We start from the raw sequence: 26,341 nt of genomic DNA, 5'->3' as shown, positions 1-26,341 counted from the left end.
ATAAATATTGTTAATGTAATAGTCACCCTTTCATGCACAAATTGTGATAACCTAATTAAATTTTTAAGGAATGTTTTTAAAAGAAAGCAAAGGCTTTCCAATCGTGTGCCCACTTCCCCAAAAAGGCTTATTAGAGGAACTTGTGTGCATCTGAAGAGGGATACAACAGTGGAAAACACACTTTTGTTTTCTTGTTTTCCGAGATTGTGATTACAAAAACACTTAGGCACACCAGTTATGAATTTGTCAACATGTTTCTCTTCCATCATCCGTCACATTTTGTATGTGGATTTATTCCTGTCCTACGTTTCTCTTACAGGCGTACACATGCAGCTTGGCTCCCGTGGATTAGAGACCACTGTAACAACAACTTGATGTAGTTTTATTGCCAGCAGTGTCTATATTTGTCTGACATTTATGTTTGGTCGTTAATCTCTCAGTTGACCTCTATCACTTCTTTTCAATCTGTGCTCACATTCTCTGGCTCTCTCTTTATTTAGCTCGCCAATTGGCAGCCTGCAGATACGCTATGACTCGTCAGGGTCGTTGTCAGGACCAGGCCTTGGGTTGCTAGGAGCTGGGGGAGGAGGCAGCACCGAGGCGCTGCCCCCGGTGGCTACTACCATAGAGCAGCTCCTGGAGAGGCAGTGGATTGAGGGTCAGAACTTCCTGCTGCAACAAGGCACGCAGGGAGATGGTGAGAGGCAACGCATAACATCTTTTCAGGGATCAGTTTTGTGGACAGGAAAAGGTCAGCTTTGATCTGGCCCACTCAGGTTTAAGTTCTTGTGTTTGTCAGGTCTCACCGAATGTCGGTCTATGTCGGGGGTCGCTATGCTGTAGCTGATCTTGCCTTTCGACCACCCTCTGGAGTCTCTATGTCAAATCAGTCAGTGGCTTGTGAAAACATGCCATTTGAAGTCTGTGCTGTATCGCATCTTTTTTTTTTTATCCTCACTGCCATGGCAAATGAAAACTCGGACAAACCATCTGCTGACTTTCAAATCATGTGTCTTTTATCTCTTTCTCTTTTTTTCTTAGTGGTGGGCATGCTAAAGTCTCTCCATCAGCTGCAGGAGGAGAACAGGAGGCTGGAGGAGCAAATTAAAACACTCAGCATGAAGAGAGAGCGGCTGCAGCTTCTCAGTGCTCAGCTATCAGTGCCTTTCACACCAACCTCAGCCTCCACTGGTGCACACGACACACCCCTACACCTATTGATAACTGAATACAAACATGTATTCTGAATGGACAAAACACTGCTGCTATGGATTTATTAATGTACAATAATCACATTGCATTGTAGATGTCAAGGGAGGAACCTCTGACTCATCTTTACCTGTGGCGGCTCAGGTAAATCACACTTTATGTCATCAACCTCTTGTTCACTTGGCATGGGACGATATCAGATTCTGACAAAATGATAACCTTGAGCAAAGATAACACTGTGTCGCGGTATCATGATGTAATTATAGCGCACAAAACATAATTTTAATATCTTTTTGATAAAATTTCCATTTTTCTACATTCTTTTTTAAAACAAAATATATAACAGCATTTGTTAAAACAATTAAATTAAACCTAAATTAACCCTATTATTTTTCCAGTGACATTTTTTGGACTTTGAACTTTTTTTGTGTTTCATCAAAAAGAAAACCAATATTATGTATGGATTACTGTATGAATCCCTTCAATGGGCCCTCGACTGTGGGTCAATAAAGAACTTAATGCGTTGAAACGTTTAACACAACTACTCCAGTAGGTGGCGCCACAGCGTAGTTCGTGAAATTTCTTTACAAACATCAGCTGCACAGCAGGATTGCATTATTCAAGGAACAAAAAATGGATTGCAAAAGGAATATGTGTTTTGTTTTGTTTTTTGATGCTTTAAGGATTTTTTTTTTTTTTTGCCAGTTCATGCTATTATTTGAAATACAGTGGGCCCCCGGTTTACGAACTCCCTCTTTTCAATCAATCAATCAATCAAATTTTATTTATATAGCCCTAAATCACCGAAGTCTCAAAGGGCTTCACAGAATGAAAAGAGGTCGTACAAAGACATCTTTTCAGTATAGGGTACACAACATGAACCCTCTTTTATGAACTTTTCGACTTATGAGCGTGGACCGCAGCATTTTTTGTCTCCTTCTTACGCACAAACCTTTCGTCTTGGACGAACAATCCGACATGCAGGTCAATGTGATCGTACAATTATTTTCGCTTTGCTGCATCAACAAAATCAAATGTTCATGCTTGTCAAGGTAATGCTGAACGCTATTGCTTTTACAATGTCACAGTCACTGTCTCAGTCACGATGTCAGTCACGGAGTCAGTCACGGAGATGCCGATATGCTATTGGTCAATTAAGGTCACAGTCCCGGTCTCAGTCACGGAGATGCCGATATGCTATTGGCCGGCGTCACGTCAATCACAGAAATGCCGATATGCTATTGGCCGAACGCCTTTATCTAGCTTGATGGCACAGCTGGTCGGGACGGAAGGAAGGAGAGAAAATCAGTCAAAAACGGAAGGAAGGAATGTTGTGAAGACTTTGCAAACTTTATCTGTTAGACATGGCTTCTAAAATTGCAAGTGGCGGTAAAGGAAGAAGTAAGAGGATGATGACAATAGAAACCAAGCAGGAGATAATAAAAAGATACGAAGGAGGCGCATGCATATTTAACCTTGCTCGTGAGTATGGACAGAACCGCTCGGCAATCTTCTAAGGGCAAGACTTTCCTTGCTGGGGGACGGACCTCGCTCGACAACAAAATGGAGAGAATTCTTCTATTATGGATTAAAGAGAAGGAAATCGCCGGTGATATGTTTTAGTTTGAGAAAAGTTCTTGTTTAAGAAAATAAATGAATAAATTCTGCGGGTTGGTCTATGCTCTCCTCCATCTCCACTCAGCTCAAGTCACGTTGCCCCAGAGGAAAATGTCATTTATCCTTTGTATATCCATGTTAATTAATCTCACTGTACAGTAAAATATGATAGTAATTTTTGGAATGTGCGTAGATTCGTGATGGCTTTAACCATGATTTCACCAGGCATTGCCAGTCAATGTGAACGTACAATTGATTTCGCTTTGCTACATCAACGAAATCATCCGCTCACGCATTTTAGGGTAACGCTGATATGCTATTGCTCTTACAATGTCACAATCACTGTTTCAGTCACGGTGTCAGTCACGGAGATGCCGATATGCCATTGGTCGAACGCCTTCATCTAGCTTGATGGCACAGCTGGTCGGGACAGAAGGAAGGAGAAAATCAGTCAAAAACGGAAGGAAGGAATGTTGTGAAGACTTTGCAAACTTTATCTGTTAGACATGGCTTCTAAAATTGCAAGTGGCGGTAAAGGAAGAAGTAAGAGGATGATGACAATAGAAACCAAGCAGGAGATAATAAAAAAACACGAAGGAGGCGCATGCATTGTTAACCTTGCTCGTGAGTATGGCCGTAACCGCTCAGCAATCTTCTAAGGGCAAGACTTTCCTTGCCGAGGGACGGACCTCGATCGACAACAAAATGGAGAGGCTTCTTCTATTATGGATTAAAGAGAAGGAAATTGCTGGTGATATGTTCTAGTTTGAGAAAAGTTCCCGTTTAAGAAAATAAATAAATAAATTCTGCGGGTTGGTCTCTGCACCCCTCCGCCTCCACCCAGCTCAAGTCACGTTGCCCCAAAGGAAAATGTCATTTTCCCTTTGTATGTGTTATTTAGTTTAACTGTACAGTAGATTATGTTACTCATTTTTAATATGTGTGTAAATTCGTGATGTTTTTACCTAAGGTTTTTGCACGCGTTGCACGCATTCACGAATTAACATAGGTTTGGATTGCCCGTCATACGAGCAGTTCGAGTTACGAGCGTAGCCACTGAACGGATTAAGTTCATAACACGGGGGCCCACTGTATATATATATATATATATATTATATATATATATATATATATTATATATTATATATATATTTTTTTTTTCATATAAATGAGTACAACATTGTTAGTTTTGCTTTTAGCATAATTATGCTTTAGTGTCCATAAAGGAACTGTGTGGGGGTTTTTTTTTCCCTTCCCTAGATTCCCTGGATAGGTCTGGTGCCACTGAATATTTTGAGTGGTTGAAAGAAAAAAAAAATATATATATATATATTCATAAGTGCCTTTGTTATGACGCCTCAAAAGCGGAGACATTTTGTCCAAACATCGTGACGTGTCGCGTTGTGATAAACTACCAGTGTCAAACTGGGCATGCATAAAGAAATGCTGTTGCCATGACTTATATATATATAAAATCATCCATCAACCCATTATCTGTAGGCACTTATCCTCACTAGGGTCACTGGCTTGCTGGTGCCTATCCCAACTGTCTACGGACAGTAGGTGGGGTATATGCTGGACTGGTTGCCAGCCAATCATAGGGCACAATGACGAACATGCACCCAAGCGCACCTACGGATATTTTGAATGTTCAATACACCTGCCATGCCTGTTTTTAGAATGAACTCTGAACTGTGGGGTGGACGTGCTAACCACTCTCACTCCCAGCTGTGCTGTGCAAATCAAATAACCAAATAAAAATACATTTGGATGCCAAGGACATCAAAAAATGTTCAACTGCAATTGAATCAAGTTGAAGTACTCAATTCTTTTCAAAAACCACTCCCCTTACTTGCACAACAGTGTAATAAACTGATATTTAAAATGATAATTTAATCAAATATGATCAAAATTATTTTTGTTCTTCCTATTTCTGCCTTTGGGATGTGTGGAAGTTGTCTACAGGCAACTTCAATAATGCCTAAAATGCATATCATATTTAATCTTAGTGGAAACAACATTTCTGTTTGGTTTAACCTGCGTGATCAACTCAGTGATTTCTATGGTGCTATCTGCAAGTTAAAGGCACCCAGGCACAGATAAATTAAATCAATCAAATTATGCTGGAAAAATCCCCACAATTTTGCTTGGTATGGGCTACCCCTGCTAAATGAGGCTTTTCACTTTGGTAAAAGATAAAAACTAACGAGACTATAGACTAAGTCCTTTGTCAAAAAATAAATAAATAAATAAATGTTAGCTAATTACATTAGCATTATCTTTATTAGTGTAGCTAGCCAACACTAGCGAATAACCTAAGTTATAACGGCGGCGGTGTTCAGCTTCCTTACCTTTATCTTACTTTCTGAGATTTGGTGAGTTCTTGAAGGCAAACACCGCATGACGTTTTGGCTTCCCCAATGAACGCGAAGTAAGTAAGGCCATGGGTGAGGGTGAATGGCTGCGGGCTTTAGCTTCTTGAGCCTGTGCTCATTTGGCTTATTTTTCTGTGTCTTATTCGACGCTAGCTTCTCGCAAAGGCTACCTACTGCTATCTTTCTCTGCTCTCCAAGTTATGTGGACAGTTTTGGGACACCCCTGCGTTTTTTCAATTTTAGCGGCAGCCAGGCTGATTGGTCAAACACTGTTTATGTAGTTTGCGCAAAGATGCAGAAAGAAAAGTAACATGGCCTATTATTGTGAATTGTTAAAAAATAAAATAAAAAGAAACGAGGCATTTTTTCAAATGTAGCAAGTAAAAACTATATTTGTGTTTTAAATGTAGGAAGTAAAAGTAAAAAGTTGTCAGAAAAAAGTACTTTTAAAAGTATAAAGTACAGGCAAAGTTTACTTAAATGCAGTAATGCTTTGTTACTTCCCATGACTGCTCCTTTTTGCCCTGTTTCAACAGATAAACTTTGTTCTTCCACCCCATTTTATTTTGTAGAGAACTCTTGTTTTGAGGGGCCGTACAGCCGAAAACAGCGTAGCGGCGATTTTCGCCCTGGCACACACGCATCATTCTGTTACAAGCCGTGTGGGTGTGCCCGTGGCTGGCAAGAATAGCAGCGGGGAGGCAGGGTCGATCTCAACTGTCACTTTTATTACATAAAAAAAAACCAAAAATGGAACCTAGCACTCTAATGGTCTCTCTTGAGTAACAACTTGTGCGTTGACGTTTCATAGTTTTTATACCACTTAATAATATCTAATTTCACTTCCATGGTGATGGTCGATTTTTTTACTGCTTGCATTTGTAACCTTGAAACATCATAAGTCAAGACTGTTGTAACCCGAGTACTCCCTGTGTGTGTGTGTGTGTGTGTGTGTGTGTGTGTGTGTGTGTGTGTGTGTGTGTGTGTGTGTACATATATATTACTTGTTTATCCTTAATTAAAACAAGTCCGTCTGCAGATCTTACTGGAGCGATGCTTTACTTTTGTGGGCCATAGATGGCTTTTGCAGCAGCATAGAATGCGTATGTGTAATTTGCATCTGCATATCCCTGGATCTCCCAGGCTTTTTTAAGCCACCACTCATTTTCCATGAGCCCGCAGTCGTTTCTGTGCCTCAGCTCTGATTGTTTTAAAATGATGGAGTAGCGATGGAGAGTGAGGATTGGAGAGCAAGGCAGCATGGGTTTTACACTTGGCGTCCAGCAGCTCCTGTATTTCTACTGAGCTGTTGTCAAACCAGTCCTGATGTTGCTTCTGAGTAAAGCCGATAGTTTCAGAGGCAGTTTGATGTAGTGTTGACCTCATTCTCGAGCGCTGGGGTGAGCACTTCAACTCATTGTGAGAGCCCTGGCCCAGATGGAATTTTGGCTGAGATACTAAAGAAGGGTGGCTACCTTCTGAAGTGGAAACTTCTTGACCTTTTACTAACCATCTGGCACAGTGAGTGCCTGCCTCAGGAATGGAAAGAGAGCAACATCGTCACTATTTACAAGAAAAAAGAAGATAAATCATCTTGTGGTAATAGTCATGACATCTCTCTTTGCTCAGTGGCCGGCAAGGTATTTGCAAAAATTATGTTGTCTCACCTAACAATTCTGGCAGAGGGCATCCTCCCAGAGACACAGTGTGGCTTCAGAAAGAACCTAAGCACACTGGACATGATTTTTGCTGCCCGTCAAATTCAGGAGAAATGCAGGGAACAAAACAAAGACCTCTACATCACCTTTATTGACCTGACCAAGGCCTTTGACACAGTTTACCGTGACTTAGTCTGGAGCATCCTCACGAAATTTGGTGTGTCCCCCCCCCCCAAGTTTCTCAGCATTTCAAAACAGTTTCAGGAGGGTATGCAGGCCTGCGTACTTGTAGGCAGTGGACAGTCCCCCTCTTTCCCTGTGAAAGTAGGGGTGAAGCAGGGGTGAGTAATAGCCCCAGCCATCTTCAATCTTTTCCTGGCAGCAGCCACACTCCTAATCCGACAGTCCATCACAGAAGATAGTGGAATCTCCATCGAGTTCCGCCTGGATGGGAGTCTATTCAACATCCAGGGCCTACAGGCAAAGACGAAGCTGACAGACACCAACATCCAGGAGCTGCAATATGTAGACGACTGTGCACCCCTTGCCCACACTCCTGGTGCAAGGCAACATGCACTAGTAGACACTATGTCATCAGTCTACCGCTTATTTGGTCTGGAAATCAACACCCAGAAAACAGAAGTTCCATCAATAGCACACACCTCAAGGTCATTTAACAGTTTTGTTACCTCGGCAGTGTTCTGACCCCAACATGTCAGATTGATGTTGACATCCAGGCTAGTATCAACTCAGCCTCCTCTGCCTTTGGGAGACTGCGCTCTCGGGTGTTTGAAAATAACAACCTTCGAACCTCAATAAAAGTGTCAGTCTACAAGGCGGTGTGTGTGTCTACTCTATGGATCAGAAGCCTGGACAATATACTGCAGACACATCCGCTGCCTTGATGCATTTAACATCAGATGCCTCCATCCTTCGCATCACATGGCAGGATCATGTTCCTCATACAGACTTCTTACAGCGCACGAAGTCCATAAGCATTGAGGCAATCCTCGCACAGAGACAGCTCCGGAGGGTCGGCCACACCATCCGGATGCCAGGACACCGACTGCCCCGACAGGTGCTCTATGGTCAGCTCCTGTCAGCCAGCAGAAAACCTGGAGGAAAAAAGCTATGCTACAAAGACCAACTGAAACGGACACTAAAGAGGTGCAATATCAAACCAAACAAGCTCGAGGTAGCTGCAGCCAATCGATCGCTGTGGCGCTCGCTATGCCATGACGGGGTCATGTACCTGGAGGAGTGTCGAAATCCACACTAGAGGGATCACCGAAGGCGAAGACATGACCATATAGTTCCAGAACCACCCCAGCTCCCTGACCCAGGCTTCACATGTCTCTACTGCAGAAGGACGTGTGGCTCCAGGATCGGGCTTCATAGTCACACAGCGTGCAACGATGGCCACCATCCAGATCAACAAAATAGAAGCTACGTCATCTTTGACTACAATGCACCGCCAGAACGAACGAACGAACGTACATATATGTACACACACACACAAATCTTTCCTGTAATTGTGACTTTAAATACACATTTGTCACCGGCTTAGGAGAGAAACCTTCAAACAATGATCCCCTGTGTTTTAACATAAGCCAACATTGTTTTACACACATATACTTATGTATGTATGTATACATTATATATATATATATATATATATATATATATATATATATATATATATATATATATATATATATATATACATACACACACACACACACACTACTTCTCTGGAAATAACTTTGTGATTGACTAAATATGTTTATGGTATTTTTTACATTTGGCACAGGCACTTGACAAGCGATAAATGCATTTTCAAATGGACAGATTTTTAAAAGACCACTTGTTTGAACATAGTATTTTTTACTTTTTTTTTTAATTAGGAAGAAATAAGATTTTGTCATCTTGTTCAAGATTGGACCTGGCTGACAGAGTATACAGTGTTCGCCTCTGTCGAATATCATTCATTCAGTATTTTAATTCCTTCTAGGACAGTGCCTCATGTGGTGGCCACAGCAGTAGCGGCTCTACCTCTTCCCTGTCAACCCCCCCGTCACTTTCCCAAAGTCCACCTCAGCCGCAACAAAACGGCATCATCACAGGGACCACCCCAGCCGGACTGGGGAGCATGTCTGGACTGATGGGCACTTTCGGTGCAGGGAACACGCTCGGCATGGGTGGTATCATTGGCAGTCTGAACGGAGTGATTCAGACGCCGTCGGGGACTGGAACCCCTCATGCAACGGGGACTGCAACCTTACCTGTCAATTACAGGTAGTGTAAACATTCATCTTCATTTGTGCAGTATTGGTGAAAGATCATTGTCACTCCCTCTCAGTTGATCAACCACGCCACAAGATTTGCATGTTCAGCTGACGTTTAATAATTCGTCGCCGTCACACTATAAACAATAACAAATAGAAATACAAATATAATACAATATTTACATTACTATACAAACGAAACCATAACGCTATTAAGTGAAAAAAGTGCAAACTTGTAACAGCGAAACACACCTCGATGGCTGCTTTCCAACCCTGAGGGGAATGAAGTCCAAAAGATGTCCAAAAAATCACTTTGAAAATAGAAAGGCTGATAAAAAAAAATGAGCCACTTTGTCTCTGTAAAAGCCAACACAGGTCTCTCTTCTTCTTCACGACGTCACATTAGGACGCGCATTTAAACCCAAAAGTGCCACAACCAAAACATCCCCAGGGCAACGAATAAAATACACCCTAATAATGGACAAACAACATCACAGTTACAAAAACAAATTGAATAACAACTTTACATGATCATTTTTAGAAAACAAACGACAAATAATACAATTTTACCAAATTAACTGACAAATTCTAATTTTGTCTGTTAAAATCATTAAACAACCATCAGGAGTACCCATTCTTGAATTGCTTTCAACAGGCTTGATAATTATTATGATCCAGTAAAACTCCTCTACAACAAAATCTGCATGTGCAAAAAAATCCCCATATTGAAGACTTTCCCTCTTTCTTACTTCCTCATCCAATGGAAAAAAAAAAACTGTTGCATAAAATGAAATGTTTTTTTCTGCTTTCGCGTTGCACTGAAATTCACTACGGCGAAAACAAGCCTGCAGCAGAAGTTTAACTTGGTTTATATTTGACGCATCGACACGCGTTTTGCACCACTTTATCCTCTGAGCTACTGTATAACAGAGGTAGAGAATCCACGTTGATTCAAAGGATTTAAACAGACCTCTCATCTCTTCCCAACATGGTGCTCGCCAGGAGTTTACGTTTATTTAGATCACTGTATTCCTTTTCAGACGAATCATCAAGGTGTTTTTACAGGTGAACTGAACTTCCGTAGGCAATAATTTGTGTGCCATGTTGTCCGTCGTTAAAAAATTCTGTAAAATACGCGTTGCTGAAAATCTGTTCTGCTTGGACTCTGCGTGGAGGCGTGTGGGTGCCGAAATAACGTGATTTGACGCGCAGATTTTGCAGAAGCGTCCACCTTAAACCAACTTGTAACACCTGAAGACAGGATAAAAAGTACCGTATTTGCTGTATTATAAGGCGCTCCCAAAACCCTTATTTTTTTTTAAATAGCTGACGGTGCGCTTTATAATCCAGTGGGCCTTATATATGGATCATATCATGTGCTGACTGCATAAACTATAGTTTATGCCTAAAAAAAATCCAGTTCAAACCAACCTGGCCCGAGGGTATTAAAGCTTGACTCGGCCCAGCCCGATTAATTAACTTGATTTGCAGGCTCAACACGTTTTTTTTTTTTTTTGAGGACTCAGAGTGTGTGGCACCACACTCATGCCTGTCTTTTCAATTTCCCTGAACTTTTTCACTTCAGCATTTATTTTTCAAATGGCAAAAATATAATTCCAACATAAAGTCTATATTGTGATGCAATTTTGGGGCTTCGGAACACAAAATTTTGGCGTTAGGTCATGTTAAATTTGCAAGCTGAACCGTGATCTATCTTCAGCTGAGCCATGAGCAACTGTGTTGTCATTTTCAGTCAAAAAGCAAGTGGCAAAATGGCTGCCCCCGAAATAGATTTTTTTTTTTTAATTTGAGTTATCTGCTTAATTTGTATTCCACAAACCCCATATTAATTGGAATAGCATGTTTAGTCCACTTAAACCACGCAGAACAGTTTTTTTGCAAAGACAAACTTTTGACTTGAGTTCCCTGTTAACACCAGTGGCCAACCGTGTGTGATCAGTGAGTCAATATAAAGTTTTAACACTTGCTATTTGGGGCTCCAATTGTGACATGTTTTCTCTTCTACTGGCATGTTGGACTGTCCAGCTCGGCACCAAGTAAGAACAGGTGAGACAGATAGGGCGTTTTAATCGAACCTGCTTCATTAAGAAGTATTAAGTTGAACTGTCTGCTAACTTTTCTTGTATTGTTAGTTCTGCGCGGCTCAGCCAGGGGGACCAGCAGAGGCTCCTCCAGCAGCAGCAGCAGCTCCAGTAGCTGCTGGCATACTAGTCCTCAGCGGTATGACAAATGATTAGCTACTTTATGTTTCAATCCAATTAATTATAAAAAGTATTCTCTTCCTTTTCTTGCCTGTGTTTGTCAACCTTCCAGGAGCACTTGCATTGACTTCACTGCTCTGTCCCTTCCTTGTCTCTTGTCAACAATACAAATACAGTCGGCCCCCGGTTTACGAACACCCTTTTTTACGAACATTTCGACTTACGAGCGTGGACCGCGGAGTTTTTTGTCCCCCACTTACGCACAAACCTTTCGTCTTACGAACAATCCGACATGCCGGCCATTATATTCTTTCATATATTTTTGCTTTGCTACATTAACAAAATCAGAAGTTGATTCTTGTCACAGCAACGTTGAACGCTATTGCTCTTACAATGTCACAGTCACGGTGTCAGTCACGGAGTCAGTCACGGAGATGCCGATATGCTATTGGTCGATTAAGGTCAGAGTCTCAGTCTCACTCACGGAGATGCTATTGGCCGGCGTCACGTCAATCACAGAAATGCCGATATGCTATTGGCCGAACGCCTTTATCTAGCTTGATGGCACAGCTGGTCGGGACGGAAGGAAGGAGAGAAAATCAGTCAAAAACAGAAGGAAGGAATGTTGTTAAGACTTTGCAAACTTTATCTGTTAGACATGGCTTCTAAAATTGCAAGTGGCGGTAAAGGAAGAAGTAAGAGGATGATGACAATAGAAACCAAGCAGGAGATAATAAAAAAATACGAAGGAGGCGCATGCATAGTTAACCTTGCTCGTGAGTATGGACGGAACCACTCGGCTATCTTCTAAGGGCAAGACTTTCCTTGCCGAGGAACGGACCTCGCTCGACAACAAAATGGAGAGGCTTCTTCTATTATGGATTAAAGAGAAGGGAATCGCCGGTGATATGTTTTAGTTTGAGAAAAGTTCTTGTGTAAGAAAATAAATAAATAAATTCTGCGGGTTGGTCTCTGCTCACCTCCATCTCCACTCAGCTCAAGTCACGTCGCCCCAGAGGAAAATGTCATTTATCCTTTGTATATCCATGTTAATTAATTTAACTGTACAGTAGATTATGATACTAATTTTTGATATGTGCGTAAATTTGTGATGGTTTTAACTATGATTTCACCAGGCATTGCCAGTCAATGTGTACGTACAATAAATTTCGCTTTGCTACATCAACGAAATCATCCGCTCACGCATGTTACGGTAACACTGATATGCTATTGCTCTTACAATGTCACAGTCACTATTCAGTCACGGAGATGCCGATATGCTATTGGTCAAACGCCTTCATCTAGCTTGATGGCACAGCTGGTCGGGACGGAAGGAAGGAGAGAAAATCAGTCAAAAACGGAGGGAAGGAATGTTGTAATGACTTTGCAAACTTTATCTGTTAGACATGGCTTCTAAAATTGCTAGTGGCGGTAAAGGAAGAACTAAGAGGATGATGACAATAGAAACGAAGCAGGAGATAAAAAAAAAAAATACGAAGGAGGCGCACGCATGGTTAACCTTGCTTGTGAGTATGGCCGTAACCGCTCGGCAATCTTCTAAGGGCAAGACTTTCCTTGCCGGGGGACGGACCTCGATCGACAACAAAATTGAGAGGCTTCTTCTATTATGGATTAAAGAGAAGGAAATCGCCAGTGATATGTTCTAGTTTGAGAAAAGTTCCCGTTTTAAAGAAAATAAATAAATAAATTCTGCGGGTTGGTCTCTGCTCCCCTCCGCCTCCACTCAGCTCAAGTCACGTCGCCCCAAAGGTAAATGTCATTTTTCCTTTGTATATTTATGTTATTTAATTTAACTGTACAGTAGGTTATGTTACTCATTTTTAATGTGTATAAAGTCGTGATGTTTTTACCTAGGGTTTTTGCACGCGTTGCATGCATTCACGAATTAACATAGGTCTGGATTGCCCGTAATACGAGCAGTTCGAGTTAGGAGCGTAGCCGTTGAACGGATTAAGTTCGTAACACGGGGGCCCACTGTATTTGCGTTATCGGAACAACGTTCACACCATTATTCCCCCTCTTGATTCCATTCACCGTCCTCTCATGTTTTTTTTTCTGCTCAGCACTTCTAGCAACTAAAGCAGTAAGGTCAAGACCCACTGCAGTCATACACTGGCCACATTTCCCCGTCAACAGCCACCAAGCCCTACCTGGTGCTCCGATTTCTTCTAAGATGTTTTCTTTCCTTCTCATCACATCAGTATGTTTTGTAATAATAAGAGACAGAATCCTTTTTAAAGTGGCAGATGCAGATTTGGCATCAGTCTAGCAGTGTTCAAAAAGGACTAATATATTCCACACATTCCCACTATGGCCGTTCTGCCTTTCCTTGTGTGGTCCATTTATCAAATGTGGCTGTGTCACTGCTGAAGCCTACTTATGATGCTTTCCTCTTGAAAGGTCTCCCTTAAGAGGCACACAGGAGGTTCACAGGAGGAACTACAAAAAAATGGAAATGCGAGGAGGTACACGTGGATCTGCATACCTTGATGCATCAACATGTGGAAGCGCTCAGCTTTCTTGAATGAGCCCCCGAGCTGCACCTACTTCTCCAGCTCACAGTACTTAAATATCCTACAGCAGCGGCCCAAAAGAATCCACAAGTCAGGACTGACCAATCGGCGCCCACGTCCAAAGTGCCTGAGGCCAAAGTCATTTGTAATTTGGATTCTTTTTTTTTTCTTCCTTTTTTCCCCCTCTTACTCTTCCTCTCTTGATGCTGCTCTCAATTAAGTTGTGTTGCCAAGGCAACAGATTATGAAACACAGATGTCTTCAAACCAGGAAATATTCTTGTAATGAAATTCTCCCAATATTAAAAGTAACTTTTGTGTTGTGCTTTTTTTTTGTTTCATGTAAAGGATTTAAGATGATTCTATCTTCCAAGCCTGCACATGTTGCTACTCAACATCACCTTGTCCTATAGTGTAAAGTTTTGTTTTCTTATTTTGTCTTTTTTACAAGCCCTTTGATTGACTTCTAGCCTGGTTCACGTGTTTTAAAGTTGATATTTGATAATATGCAATGTGACTGCAGCTGTTGAGGGTGGGGTCTGTTTTCATCTTGAGAAATGTAAATATATCATCCTCATTGGCTGCTGGTGTACATAAAGGTTTGTGAAAAGGAAAGCCAGTCAAGCCTCATGTGATTTTTTTTTTTGGTTGTTTTCTTCCCAGGGGCCTGGGGTTGCGGAAATTACAAGTTCAAAGGTTTACTAGACACACAAAGAATTAATTTATTTTTATATTTGCAGGGAAGTTGATCTTTTTTTTTTTTTGCTAGTTTCACACTGTTTTTTCCTTTGAGGTTTTATACACGCGCACCATGATTTCATCTGTTCTCAAAAAGTTTGTATCTATTTGTACAATTGAACAAAATAATTGTGGGTGGAAAACTGACATTGTGTTTCAGATCAAAAATAAAAGAAAAATGTACGTGTGCATATGTGTTTATTCAAGGAAAGTGACAATATTCTGTAATATGGCAACAAATCCACAACGTTTTTGTAGGAAAACCAAGTTAAGCACTACTTTACCTTTGTGTTAACCCTTTTTCACAATTCTGCCAATACAAAATTGCCTTGTACCAAAGTAGTGAAAACCAAAAAGCTATTTATTTCAAAACGGCATATTTTATAAGCTATTAGTTCTGAAAAATGGGCTCTTATTTGTAACATTGTCATTTATCTATAATTTGTACCGTTCTATCAAGAATAGTAAGAGGTAACATGCTTTGAATTATAATACATGTATTAGAATGTACGTGAATATAAATGTTTGTAATATTTTTTTGTAATTTAAATGCTTAATGTCTGTTTTCGCTACGAACTGACAATACTAATACATAGAACATGGTATTCATTATTTTATCAATGGTGAGAATACCTTGTAAACACTAGGGAGAGTGGTAAGCATACAGTATATGTGACTGCGATAAAGAACACATTAATGTAAAACCTGTGAAAATATTTAACAGTATTCAGCCTCTGGAGGGCACATAAACACAATTCGATTCAAAGGCAGTTGACACCACTGTAGATGGCAAAAAATGACTTGACCACCTTTTTGTTAGATGCAATTAACTATAAGGGAAACCAAAATGCAGCAGTGGCAACAAAATGGTTTTGGATAATGGATTGTGTAGTATGGCTTCTGGGGACAGAATGTATCAGTGATAGGGTGGTCGTCTCCCGGCTGTGAGTTCGATCCCCTGACCACGTAACCGTATTGAAGAGTCCTTGAGAAAGACGTTGAGCCTCCAGTTGCTCATGATGATGGGTGTAAAGCGCTTTGAGTACCAAAGGAAGAAAAGCACAATATAAGTTAAAGATCCTTATTTACCATTGTATTTTCCAGACACGAGGAGTGCCACAAGCGTGGCCCACAACATTGAAATAATGCTTCAAGGCCACCGTCCTTAAAAAATGCACCCACATTTGATTGCTTCCAGCTGCTTTGAAGGAGCATGTGTGGGGGTACTACTCCGCTACATCTGCTTCTGCCCTGCTAATTAAAAGTTCACTTTCCCCGTTCTACCACTGTTTCCTCACCCACCCAAGATGACCCCCACTCCTGCATTCACGATACACACAAAAGTAACCTGAATTCAACAACAAGCCTTCCAACCCCTTTTCTCCTCTCTTTACCGAGCACTTGCTCACCCGGCCCAGAATACCCTCCTCGCCTTCCCCCACCTTTACACAGTATCAGACCTGTCAGTCAATCCCAGCCTGTTTAAATAACACACACTAGGACCATCTCTTTTATAAGCCGCTTCCCATCACAGCAGAGCTACTGTGTCCATCATCACCCCTTCATACCCTCTCATCCCTATAGGACTAAAATGGTGGGCAATTGGTCTGGGTGGGGGGCGAGCTCTTACCAGTTGATGGAGGACCCCATTGTGCTGCCTGTGCTGCACGTCGATCGAGAAAAAACAGAACACTGTGTGGCGGACACTAGGACCATGTCTCTCACCCAGTAGGCATGTTGCTATGATCCTTTGATGCTTTGAACCTGTTGGCTTTGTCTTTGCTGTTTTGGACTTTGTTGTATCAGTGTTGTGATGGCATGCGAAGAGTAAAGATCTCCACTAGCACAGCAATGTGTGGTTTCTGCGCCTCGCCACATTGGTGACCCCGGACGTTAGAATGGGTGACCCCGGATGGGTCATCTTGCCATATTATTATCCCAGACGTTAGAAAGTTTCGCCAGGCTGTTGGAGATGTAGTTTCGCCACATGGGTGACCCCGGACGTCAGAATGTTTCAGCAAGGGATCACCGCAGACGTCCCACTTCGTGGCATCCTCCGCCTACCTACTATACGTCAGGTAATGCAGCAAGCTGGTACCACGTCAGCCAGCCAGCACCCCGACAAGGGTCCTCTCACCCGTCGCCCAGTCCCTTGGCGCACCAGGGATCGAGCCAGGCAGCAACGGGCTGGTACGGGCGCCGGTGAGAACGGCTGTGCAGTCCAATTTCTGAGTCCCTGGCCGTCGACCGGGATCTTCCAGCCGGGTGTCCTCATCTACTACCGATGTCCGTCCGGCCTCAGCAGTAGGCTTCCAGCCACCATCATTCAGCCGCCCCTCCGATTCACCATGCCCGCAGGTATGGTCCGAGTATACATCGGAGCAGGTCAGCTGGTATTGGTGCCGCAGCAGGTTCATGCCCAGGCACAGACTGGGACGCAGCCGCGACCGGCCGTCCCTCGGAAGCCACTGTGCCTGCCAGCATGCGGGTCAGCACTGCCACTCCGGCTCCTGCGGAACGTCAGAACATCCCTTTGCCAACGCTACCTCATGGTTTTCACGCTGAGCGTCTCACCCTTACTCCTGTCGCACCTGGGGCCCTGGTGTCACATACACCGTCCAGGACCGGACTGAGACTCAGGGTGCCAGACTGGTGAATACCCTGTGGGGTTTTCCGTTATGCCTTTCTGGGTGTTCGGGGGGGGAGCTGTGTGGCGGACACTAGGACCATGTCTCTCACCCAGTAGGCATGTTGCTATGATCCTTTGATGCTTTTAACCTGTTGGCTTTGTCTTTGCTGTTTTGGACGTTGTTGTATCAGTGTTGTGATGGCATGCGAAGAGTAAAGATCTCCACTAGCACAGCAACGTGTGGTTTCTTCGCCTCGCCACAACATCTTTGTTTACAAAAATACTGTACTGGTGAGCTTAATTGTGAGGTCATAATCAAGTAGATGACAATTTGATCATTGACACGTCTTGCTTTCGAGGAAAACTTCAAAGTAAAAACACCGCGATGCTGTTTGTTTGATACGTTACTTGATTTCCTTATGTTGTGGCAAGGCGAAGAAACCACACATTGCTGTGCTAGTGGAGATCTTTACTCTTCGCATGTCATCACAAAACTGATATAACAAAGTCCAAAACAGCAAAGACAAGCCAACAGGTTCAAAGCATCAAAGGATCATAGAGACATGCCTACTGGGTGAGAGACATGGTCCTAGTGTCCGCCACACAGCTCCCCCCCGAACACCCAGAAAGGCATAACGGAAAACCCCACAGGGTATTCACCAGTCTGGCACCCTGAGACTCAGTCCGGTCCTGGGCGGTGTATGTGACACCAGGGCCCCAGGTGCAACAGGAGTAAGGGTGAGACGCTCAGCGTGAAAACCATGAGGTAGCGTTGTCAAAGGGATGTTCTGAAGTTCCGCAGGAGCCGGAGTGGCAGTGCTGACCCGCATGCTGGCAGGCACAGTGGGCTTCCGAGGGACGGCCGGTCGCGGCTGCGTCCCAGTCTGTGCCTGGGCATGAACCTGCTGCGGCACCAACACCAGCTGACCCGCTCCGATGTATACTCGGACCATACCTGCGGGCATGGTGAATCGGAGGGGCGGCTGAATGATGGTGGCTGGAGGCCTACTGCTGAGGCCGGACGGACATCGGTAGTAGATGAGGCCGCCCGGCTGGAAGATCCCGGTCGACGGCCAGGGACTCCGAAATTGGACTGCACAGCCGTTCTCACCGGCGCCCGTACCAGCCTGTTGCTGGCTGGCTCGATCCCTGGTGCGCCAAGGGACTGGGCGACGGGTGAGAGGACCCTTGTCGGGGTGCTGGCTGGCTGACGTGGTACAAGCTTGCAGCATTACCTGACGTATAGTAGGCTGGTGGAGGAATGTCACGATGTGGGACGTCTGCGGTGATTCCTCGCTGAAACATTCTGACGTCCGAGGTCACCCATGTGGCGAGACTACATCTCCAACAGCCTGACTAAACTTTCTAACGTCTGGGATAATAATATGGCAAGATGACCCATCCGGGGTCACCCATTCTGATGTCCGGGGTCACCAATGTGGCGAGGCGAAGAAACCACACGTTGCTGTGCTAGTGGAGATCTTTACTCTTCGCATGTCATCACAAAACTGATACAACAAAGTCCAAAACAGCAAAGACAAAGCCAACAGGTTCAAAGCATCATAGGATCATAGAGACATGCCTACTGGGTGAGAGACATGGTCCTAGTGTCCGCCACAATGTTTTATTTTGAAGCGTCATCTTTAACTTCCTTTTTAACCAGGCGCGTCTCCAGACAGATGTCACCGCGGAACATGCCACATCACAGTACAGTACTGATCTGCAGTGCTTGGGGTAAAAACATATTCACATCAGAGTGCCCATGCCGTATACCACTTACGTAAGTCATTGCTACTGTGTTCGTTTCACATGAAGACTGTGCACATGTCTAATTATTATGGTAATTTATTCATGTGTAGTAAATGAGAGCAAGGGGGGATCCGCAGGAGACAAAATCACTGCAATAAGTCGGTAAGTTTAGGCCTTGTCTACATGTAACAATTTAAATCCACATAGACTCCCCCTAGTCGTAGTTGTTTATTTTAAAAAGTCACGTCTATAGGAAACCGCAGACTGCGGTTTCAAATTCACATACAAGCATGTCAAATCACTAGGCGGCCATAATGTCGCAAATTCTGTCCACTTAGAAAAAATGTCTGCCTCTGAAATGTCCAATCAGAAACAACTTCCATCTCTGACATCACTGGTATCCGTGTCTTCGGCAGGAAAAAGAGTGGCACAATGACGCAAATCCCTTATAAATCTGGTCACACACAACCACGAAATCTCCGAGGCAAATCTCCGCTTTGGCTGGAGGTTTTGAAACATTTGGCTTTGATGGGAAAAAAAAAAAAAGCCTGGCCACATTTAGCAAATAGTGTAAAACAGAGACATTCACTGCCAGTTTGCAAAATCCCCGAATATGTGTAGACAAGGCCTTAGTGACAACAACTTGTTTGAAATATTATTTTGAATTGACTTTAAGTGTAACCCCGAAATGGATATCAAAGTTATTCGCTCGCAGCAGCGAGGAATGGAGTAAAAGAAGTCCGAGCTAGCTAGGCATCACAAGTCTGTCTTAAGCTCATGCTAACCATATTCATTTGTAGTACGAGCTGTCAGGGGAATTTGCAGTGAGTTTAAGGAGAAAAGGCACTCTTCTTCCAGCTCATGCATGAAGGGGAGCGAAGAGGAACAGCCCTAGGCCAATTCTACTGCGCTCTGCCAGCCTCTCCGAACCCCCTCTCCTAACTACATGAAGGTTCCAGCCCTAAAAGGGGCAAACGTGCATCAGGGGAAAGACTATGGCTGGAACCTAGTGTACTTGCCCTTCTATGTGTGAGCATGTGGGTGACAATCTAATACATGTATGATAAAATATTATACGTAGCAAGATATTCTGCAAAATATTTTGTCTGTAACATACTCTGAAAATCACAGGTGCAGGATCGCTCCGTCAGGCTTGAGCAGCCTTCCTCCTGTTTGAGACAAAACAATAGCAAGACAGTATTCCTCTTCAAGCAGTGCACTCTTTCTCACAGCTTGTCTTTTCTTCTTCGCGAATTTTGTAGCAAATTCATAGTCACTATAATAATTACAATCATAATCATTCTCACACCAAGGCATTTCTTCATTGCAAGCATTTATATTGTATAGCAAATGTATAATCACTATATTTACAATTATTCTAACACATTTGCTGCAATCAATATAACTGCTTGCAATGAAGAAATGCTTTGCTGTGAGAAGGTTGCTGCGCCGCTCAAACCACAGACGGATGTCACTTCACTTGTGATTAAAAATAATCAGAATGTCTTGCTCCGTCACTTCACTTGTGATTAAAAATAATCAGAATGTCTTGCTCCATGAAATGTTGTGCCATACTTGTACTAATCTTCCACCTACAGATGTACACACATAGATGAACAAATATACTGGGTTCTGGCCGTGCTTCTCCCCCCAGCTGCTCTTTTGTCCTTTTAGGACTTGAACCATCATGTAACCTCGGCACCTCTGAACCAAATAAAGAGAGGGTTCGGAGAGGCTGCTTCAGAACGCAGCAGAACAGTATCTGCGTTTTTTTCTCCGTTCTCCTCATGCATGAGCAGAAATGAATGCCTTTTCTCCTTGTTTGTTTATAGTTTTTTTACAAATGACTATTAGGTGAACCTGACAAGTATAAAAATGAGCTGAAATAAAATTTAATAACTCAATAAATCAATGTTTATATTTGAAACCATCCAAATTTGAATATATAGTCATTTACATCCACGGCGACCTTCTAAAGCGGTGCGCCTGGATAGCCCGCCAGGGGTGGATCACGCTGCAGGCCGAGATAAGCGTCCCGGAGCTCGGATGGGTGAGATGACCAGCGGGCCTGATGAACCAAACTCGCCTTCTGATGGCCTCTCATGTGCACTATTCGATCGGTGGGGTGGTGGAGAAGAGCTCCGGGGATGGAGGATGAAACCTCGCGAGATGTGTTGTCGTGTGTGCTCGGGTAACTGCCTGGAGTTTGACTGAGCAAACCAGAAAATGAGTGGGATCATCCCAGGCGCTGTCTCCGGCGCTGGAGGTCGAACCGCGGGCCTGATGAACCAAAGGTGCCGGGGTGGGGGGGTCAGTTGGACTCTGTTTCTCTCTCGGTGGAGTGTGGGGCAGAGCTCCCAGGGATGGAGGCCGAGCTTTCCTGTGCTGCATCCATTGTGAGCGCAACTCGACTGCGAGGAGAGCTGCCCGGAGCTTGACTTAGGCAAATTATAAAAATTAAAACCTTATGATTATTAAAATAATATTATTAGCAATCTATGTATGGATAGATTTGATGCCACCAAACAATTTGAATCGTTGAAACAATATATATATATATATATATATATATATATATATATATATATATATATTCATAAATGACGTTGTTACTCCGCCTTTAAAAGCAGTTACAGAATTTGGAAAAAATGACGTCTAACTTTTTCACTTTTTCACTGCAATTACTCCCAAGATTTGCATGCATTGAGAAATATATTGTTATATAACGAGTCATTTTCTTATTCAAAGCTCTAATATGTCATATGGAATGGAATGGAATATTCAAGTAGAGAAACATACATGTTCTTGATACAAACCCTTTAATTTTTTTCAAATTTACCTTTTTGCCCTCGTATTGTCCTGGGGGGCAGGGGATAAAAAAAAAAAGAAATTACACTAGCCTTGCACTTGTTGATATGACTATTACTTGTTCATTTCTCTGTTATTGTGTTTAAAATTTTTATAAATATAAAACTACCATGGTGAGATATTTTTTTATGTTTCAAATGTAATTTGAACCAAAGAGTACAATTACTTCTGTTCAACTGTTACAAAAAAGTTAATTAAAGTGTTTAAAAAAGTGAAGTGAATATTTAATTTAAATATTTAATGTCAATTCAATTTTGATATGCACGTTTCAAATGAACCAAAACACATGCTTAAGATAGCTGAAATTAAAATAAAAAAGCAAATGTGAAAATCCAGAACGGCTCGCTGAAATGTATTTCAATTAATTGCTGTTATATGAAAAGAACGCCTGCCAAGGTTGGCCCCCCTACACTTTTAACACATCAAATCTGGCCCCCTTTGCAAAAAGTTTGGACACCCCTGATCTATCCTGTCATCAATAGGCTACTATTGATGTATGATGTATGTATTATGCAACGGCGTTACAACATTTAAACATTTTCTTTTTCTTTGCAGGGGTAGGCGATCTAAGGTGTGTCCAATGATGATTTTAATTGATAATCAAAATTTGATTAATTGGTTCAAGGGATATCAAATATTTTACTAACCACACTGGTTTGTTGTCCTGAAAAAAAAAATTAAAATTCTCCAACAGACAAAAACCACCAACTGCCACCATTACCTCTATACAATAAAATCTACTACTATAAAATCATGTTAGTGCTATAAATAATTGATTTGCATTTTGGGGCAATTTCACTAAATTATTTAATTAGATCATGCACACAGCAAAAATTAATAAATACAAGGAGAGAAAACATCTCAAGAGTAAAACATATTAGCAAGATGGAGCGGCTGTTGCTGTGTACAGTAATGCCATGTAAATCATCACAGAGTGGCTGTCATTATGAGCCTTAATCCTGGCTGGGAAACTGCAGTCAGTTGCCAAGGGGCCCACTACAGCACCCAGAGGAACCAATGCTGCCAGGTCAAGCTTTAGGGCCAAGGCCAGCGGATAAGGACAAGCTAAACGTTAGAGGGAACAGCTGAGACAATTCCCAGGAAACAGTGTGCTACGTGTGTGTGTGTGTATCAATAAGTAGAGTGTTACTGCAGAAGAAAACTACAAGCTGTCTGAACGAATGAACAGGGATGAAGCAGGACACTGCTTCTTTTCACCACTATTCTCCTACAGAATAGGGACCTACACACACATACCATTGCTTCCATGCTGATGGACATCTATCATTTTTTTCTTTGTTTTTTGATGTGACCAAATGTATTTTAAAACTATGAATTGGAAAAGCATATTTTATATATATATATATATATATATATATATATATATATATATATATATATATATATATATATATATATATATATATATATATATATAAAAATTAGCCAACAATGTTTTAATTATAGTACAAGAGCATTCGTCTTTTACACTAATTACTATATTTTTTATTTTAAAACACGCGCACACACACGCACACACACGCACACACACAAATACTCTTTTTTCATGCAATTTCCGAAATACAAACGTGTTCATGTAGTATGTGACCTTGTTAATGTGAATATAGTTTAATTTGAGTACGGTTGAAGCGATCTCAGTTTGAGGTAGGCAGCGGCTCCCATGGAGAACTCAGACGCGTGTCATCCGCGCGCCTGCTTGTGCTCTCTTCCCTGCTAACTCCGACTCGAAGAAATACGAAAAAAACACCCGCGAGTTGGAGACCAGCTGTGTGTTGGAAAACGTGCGTTGTTCCAACAGCTAATACAACCCAACCATTAAGTCCATTTTGTTGTGTGATTTTATTCCGTCTGCTTTTCCCCTTTTGTAAGTGTAATGCAGCTTGACTGCTAAGAGCCACGAACAGCTTCCTTGGTTGCCGTCCTCCTACACGTTTGCTAAAACAAAAAGCGAAAATACGTACTTATAATAATCTTTTTAGCGCCAGGGTGCCCCCCCCCCCCCCTTTCGCAGTGATAGAACTAAACAATGCCTTAGTGATAATACAGTTTAGTAAACGGTTTTAGTGAATACCATGAATGAAAATACACATCGGGGATGCGTTACTCACGAGTTCAGATGTGTCCGACTCCTACAGAACCAAAGGCTAAAACCCGGTTAGCTTTAATTTGGTTTTTGGCACTCAATACTTCTGCTTTCAGGAAGGTAGAGTAACATAACCCACATTTGGGGGCGGTTGTTATGACCCGTGGGTCATATGTAGTTTTTGTATATGTTTTGCTGTGTTCTCCTTTGTTTGTGTGTGTGTGTGTGTGAGTGTGAATGCCTTTTGGTTGGAGTGTGTCAATTGTGTGCAGGTGGTGTCATCCCATTGGCTGGCTCTCCTGATTTGCCGCCCTATTTAAGCAGCCCAGGCCCAAGCTCTGCCTCTCTCCGGTCATCCCACCGCCAGAGAACGCCACCTCAGAAATTGTTAGATAGTGTGCATCTGTGTTGCTCGCTGTGTTTGTAAGAATCTGTAGATTGAGCAGTAGTAGGAGGGAGACGCCGTTTTTGTTCAACCCTTTTTCTCCTGTTTTTGCGTTAGGTAGTTAGTGAGCCAGTTGTCATTCGTTTCCCTTTTGTTTGGCTAGTTAGTTAGGTATTCAGAAGATCTTTTGTTTATTATTTTGTTTGTTTGCTCTCCCTCCGAAGACAATAAAAGCTGCTGTTTTTGTTCTCAACAACTTTAGTTTCACAGGCCTTTTCTGGTGGTGAGGGTACTGACGGGGGAGCACACATGTTATATCCCAGTTCCCCTAGGCTGGGTGTAACAGCGGTAAAATAACAGATATTTATGTATACAGTTCTTTTTCTGTCATTTTAAAATATTGTTTAATTTACAAGAAAAGTATACATTTCAAAACTTAAAACATTAATACACTGTAATTGTAAAATACGTCAAATAATATATTTACATTTTTTACAGATTCATAAAAAAAAATTTATTGTTAAAACACATTTGCATAATATTTCAACATATTTTTGTCAGTTATTTAAGAGTAAAATCTCTGATTACACATCCATCCATTTTCTATGGCCGCTTATCCCCACAGGGGTCGCAGGCGCCTATCTCAGCTGGCTTCGGGCAGTAGGCGGGGGACACTCTGAACTGGTTGCCAGCCAATCGCAGGGCACACACAAATGACCAATCATGCACCCAATCACACCTAAGGACAGTTTAGTATGTCCAATTCATCTGCCATGCATGTTTTTGGGGAGTGGGAGGAAGCCGGAGCCAGGTGGATTTAAACCGAGATCTTTGAACTGTGAGGCGGACATGCAATTCACTGTGCCACCGAGCCGCCCAACTTCAAAACAATAAAAACTAAATTTTCATTCGAAGTTGTTCCTAAATGCTTTTAGGTTCAGTTCAAATATGCTGTTAAATAAATATTTTCACTAAAAATAACTACAATATCTTTCAATTTACATTTCTTAACATCGTTTTAACATCTATTTTGAAAGGGTTTTTTTTTTTTTTTGCTTGGGTTTTTCAAAGCTTACTACAACTACTACCCCACCCAGATGTTATATTCTGTATCTGCGAAGCAGACAAAACAGTTGTGGTGATTTTTAGACACCGAAGCCACCCACTAGTGTCAAAGGTCAACTAGACCATCGGTTAAAACGGCTGAATATAATATTGTAGAACTGGATATAATAGAACTGTGTATGTATACATGTTCAATTAATTTGTAAATACAGTATCCTGCGTTAGCTGGCACGCAGTCTACAGCTTACTGCCCATAGACAGCTGGGATAGGCACCAGCAAGTCAGTGACCCTTGTGAGGATAAGTGGCTATACAAAATGGATGGCTGGATCATTAATACTGAGTTCAGACTTACTGTAGCTGTAACTGAACCTGACTTAGTATGAAACAATGTTCACAAACTAATTGAAAATGAAGGAGTTTGTCAAATTAAAAATTGTGGCGTAAATTTAAGGTTTAAATTTCGCCAGGTCTTGAGGGCACTTTCCAATGCTGGATTTGTAAAACCAATACTACTTTTGTCAAACAAGATCATTATAAAAGTTGATCAGACTGAACAGGGAAGAGTCGTAAAAAGAGGGCGTTCCAATAAGCCCATCAGCCTTTTGTCTCTAGTTACAGTTTCAGTTAGTTAAGTCCTGTTGAGTGATGCTCATGGAGCGAGCCATTTTTCTTGAAATGTCACTAGGCAATTAGGCAATGTCAATATGCTGATTTGAGCCGCCTGCGTGTGGACATGTCTAATAAGAACCCCATGAAGTTGCAGGCAGTCAACTCTTGACAGTTCGGAAGATAAGTAAAGTCTCAAAGTGTTTAAGATACTTTTTCCCCTTGTCTTGATGCCCATATTTTGAACAGTTTACCGCTTAATGTTAACTCTTTCAACGGGTCTAAAAATGTTAGGG

General features: G+C 42.1%; 1 protein-coding gene and 1 long non-coding RNA gene across 6 annotated transcripts in view; both read left to right on the top strand.

Moving 5' to 3' along the window:
• Window positions 1-14,826, top strand: part of mllt10 (MLLT10 histone lysine methyltransferase DOT1L cofactor) — a 92,862-nt gene extending 78,036 nt beyond the window's left edge. The window contains exons 15-21 of one of the 2 annotated variants that reach the window (XM_088402268.1): window positions 501-697; window positions 1,042-1,191; window positions 1,307-1,353; window positions 8,871-9,154; window positions 11,191-11,211; window positions 11,298-11,385; window positions 13,451-14,826. In XM_088402268.1, coding sequence (XP_088258394.1) covers window positions 501-697; window positions 1,042-1,191; window positions 1,307-1,353; window positions 8,871-9,154; window positions 11,191-11,211; window positions 11,298-11,361 — 763 coding nt within the window. In that variant the 3' untranslated portion in view covers window positions 11,362-11,385; window positions 13,451-14,826. The remainder of the gene's footprint in view (window positions 1-500; window positions 698-1,041; window positions 1,192-1,306; window positions 1,354-8,870; window positions 9,155-11,190; window positions 11,212-11,297; window positions 11,386-13,450) is intronic. The other variant, XM_088402267.1, reaches the window with a different exon arrangement.
• A 2,959-nt stretch (window positions 14,827-17,785) lies between these two features.
• LOC148407593 (uncharacterized) lies at window positions 17,786-23,223 on the top strand. 4 transcript variants are annotated; one of them, XR_015863670.1, is made up of 4 exons: window positions 17,786-18,855; window positions 18,930-19,046; window positions 19,126-19,177; window positions 20,965-23,223. It is a non-coding gene; the product is annotated as an uncharacterized LOC148407593 (long non-coding RNA). The 4 variants fall into 4 exon arrangements; XR_015863668.1 differs by having other exon boundaries at window positions 17,791-18,855; window positions 21,010-23,223; XR_015863669.1 differs by having other exon boundaries at window positions 17,798-18,855; window positions 22,439-23,223.
• The last annotated feature ends 3,118 nt before the right edge of the window (window positions 23,224-26,341 follow it).

Source organism: Hippichthys cyanospilos, chromosome 19 (assembly GCF_059441005.1).
Source record: "Hippichthys cyanospilos isolate Australia breed blue-spotted pipefish chromosome 19, RoL_Hcya_1.0, whole genome shotgun sequence".
NCBI lineage: Eukaryota > Metazoa > Chordata > Actinopteri > Syngnathiformes > Syngnathidae > Hippichthys > Hippichthys cyanospilos.
This window is presented reverse-complemented; position numbering and strand designations above follow the sequence as displayed.